This window comes from Sabethes cyaneus, chromosome 2 (assembly GCF_943734655.1).
Source record: "Sabethes cyaneus chromosome 2, idSabCyanKW18_F2, whole genome shotgun sequence".
Lineage (NCBI taxonomy): Eukaryota > Metazoa > Arthropoda > Insecta > Diptera > Culicidae > Sabethes > Sabethes cyaneus.
The window spans coordinates 129465618-129468056 of NC_071354.1; the positions used below are offsets into that span (position 1 = coordinate 129465618).

Genomic DNA, 2439 nt, shown 5'->3' on the forward strand with positions numbered 1-2439 from the left:
ATTGTATATGAAGGCACGCACGACTGCAAAACAACTTATTGTTCACTTCGATTTGACATACTCTAATTATTATACAATTCCAATGTGAAATTGACATGAAAACGATTTATTATGAACTTTCTATTACGATTTTGTGTTATCTGGGCGATGACAAGTCAACGAGTACACACTCGGAAAAATCTGTGGATTAGAATCGAGTAGAGTGCATACATAACATTTCCTCCCCCTTCTGCGAAAGAAATTTCAACTATGGAGAATATCGACGCGGTGGGCGACTTTGTCTTTCCGAACGACGCAATACTGGTGGTAAGCCTTCGATTGACCGGCCTGGACTGCTATTCGGTGTTAAGAACCGTCCATTTGGTGTGTCGGATCCCTCAGACGACGATTCTGACGATGAACTTGATTCTCGGTCGAATTGCGGTGACGTCACGATATCTCGATAAAAATGTGTACGACGAGATGCCTCACCTGTTCCATTCAGTGGAAATTGTAGGGTTCTATTCGAGCTTGATTCACTTGGAGACTGGGTGCACTGCTGGCTGCACTCGTTGTCGTGGAAACGTCGAATTTGATCAACATGACGTTTTAGATGTTGTCCTTCGTAAACAATGTCGTAGTTGAGATCTTCCAGACGAGCTGATACAATTCCTGGTATCCACTTGTCCATTCGAGGATTTCCCGACAGGCAGTAAACGTGATGTCCCGGTGTGAAGGAACGAAACGACGAGTCAAACGTTGCTCGTTGTTTTTCCGCTATCTTCGTGCTGACATCCTGTGGTCTGACGAGATCCAACCGGATTCGGATGTTTCGACCAAGAAATAACTTTGCTGGTGATTCTCCGGTTTCGGAATGAGGAACTTTTCGATACTGCTGCAGGAATTCGTTGGTGTTGGCTTGCAGAGTATTGCTGGTTGATCCCATCGACTTAAGTGCATTTTTTACAGTCTGGACGTAGCGCTCGGCTTGTCCGTTTGTTGCGGGATGGTAGGGCGCAGAGAGCTTGTGGTACTTCACTCCGCTACGCTGGAGAAACGATTTGAATTCCTCGCCAGTAAATTGAGGACTGTTGTCCGATACAACTGTTATTGGTGCTCCGTAGGCGGCAAACAATCCATCGAGAAGACTGATCGTGGCAGCAGTTGTAGTTGAGTTGGTGATTTTAGCTTCGACCCATTTGCTATATGCGTCGACGACGATTAGTAGCATCGAACCTGCCACTGGGCCAGCGTAGTCGACGTGTATTCGCTCCCATGGACCGTTCGGGTACTCCCAATGATGTGTGTTGAATTTCGGTGGTGCTGATGCATGTTGTGCACATTCCGTACAGGATCTTGCCGTGTTTTCGATGTCGGCGTCTATCCCTGGCCAGTATACGAAAGAACGTGCCAATCCCTTCATTTTGACGATTCCAATGTGTCCCACGTGAAGGTCGTTCAAGATCGTTTGCCGAAGAGTAGGTGGTATGACAACACGGTGCTCAAAGAGTAGACAGTTAGCAACTAGGGTGTATTTTGCTTCCGGTGCCTTGTAACCCAGCTGCATTAAATTTCGTCCCAATTCCAGTTCTTGAATGATCCTTCCAAGGTTCGTGTCCTTTCGTGACTCACGTGCAATGTGTTCCGCTCGCACTGGCAGTTGCTGAATCTGATGTAAGGAAAACTGTTCAAACTCGTCTTCGTTATTTCTTCCCTCGTGGAGAGACAAGCGATTGACATCAGATTGTACCGTTTGGCTTGGGATTCTGGAGTAGTAGTCGGCATTCGTATTTTGACTGGTTGGTTTGTAGACCACGTCGAAATTGAAGTGAGCCAGGTAATCGGCGTAGTTTGCCATTCGACTAATACACAGCGTAGGGAGTGATTTTTCTGGATGGAGGATTTGCGTAAGCGGCTTATGATCCGTTATCAGCGTGAACTTACGCGCGTATAGGTAGTGGAAGAATTTCTTTACCGCCCAAACGATGGCGAGAGCTTCTTTGTCGATTTGTGGGTACCGTTGTTCGGTGGCGGACATTGTACAACTTGCGTATGCTATCGCCCAGTAAACCATTTGGTTTGTATATCTCGATTGCAACTGAGGTATACGAAATCATATCTGAACGAAAAAGTTATATCACAGAGAACAGATTAACAAGCTCGAAGGAAGTAATCGATTTTTTGTGTGTAAAATCTGTCGGTAGCGCCCTCCAGAAATAGTTTGCCAAACGCATCAAAAAATATCCATGTACCTTTATCAATATTTCTTTGTGCTGGAGTTACGTAGCAGCGATGGCAGCGACATCAAGATTTAGTTTGCCACTTACTGCTCGAGGGGTGCTCTATTGAAGGATTACTTGTACATTACATAAAAACCTTTTACACACTTTTTGTCAATTACCTGGTAGTCTGTTCTCTGTGGTTATATTTCACGCCATATAAGAACATATATGTACCAAA

At 45.2% G+C, this 2439-nt stretch overlaps 1 protein-coding gene across 1 annotated transcript; it reads right to left on the bottom strand.

Annotated features, from left to right (window-relative positions):
• Positions 1–247: 247 nt before the first annotated feature.
• LOC128735989 (uncharacterized protein K02A2.6-like) lies at positions 248–2017 on the bottom strand. Its single transcript, XM_053830475.1, has one exon. It carries the CDS (start codon positions 2015–2017, stop codon positions 248–250), a length of 1770 nt encoding a protein of 589 aa, XP_053686450.1.
• Between the last annotated feature and the right edge of the window lie 422 nt (positions 2018–2439).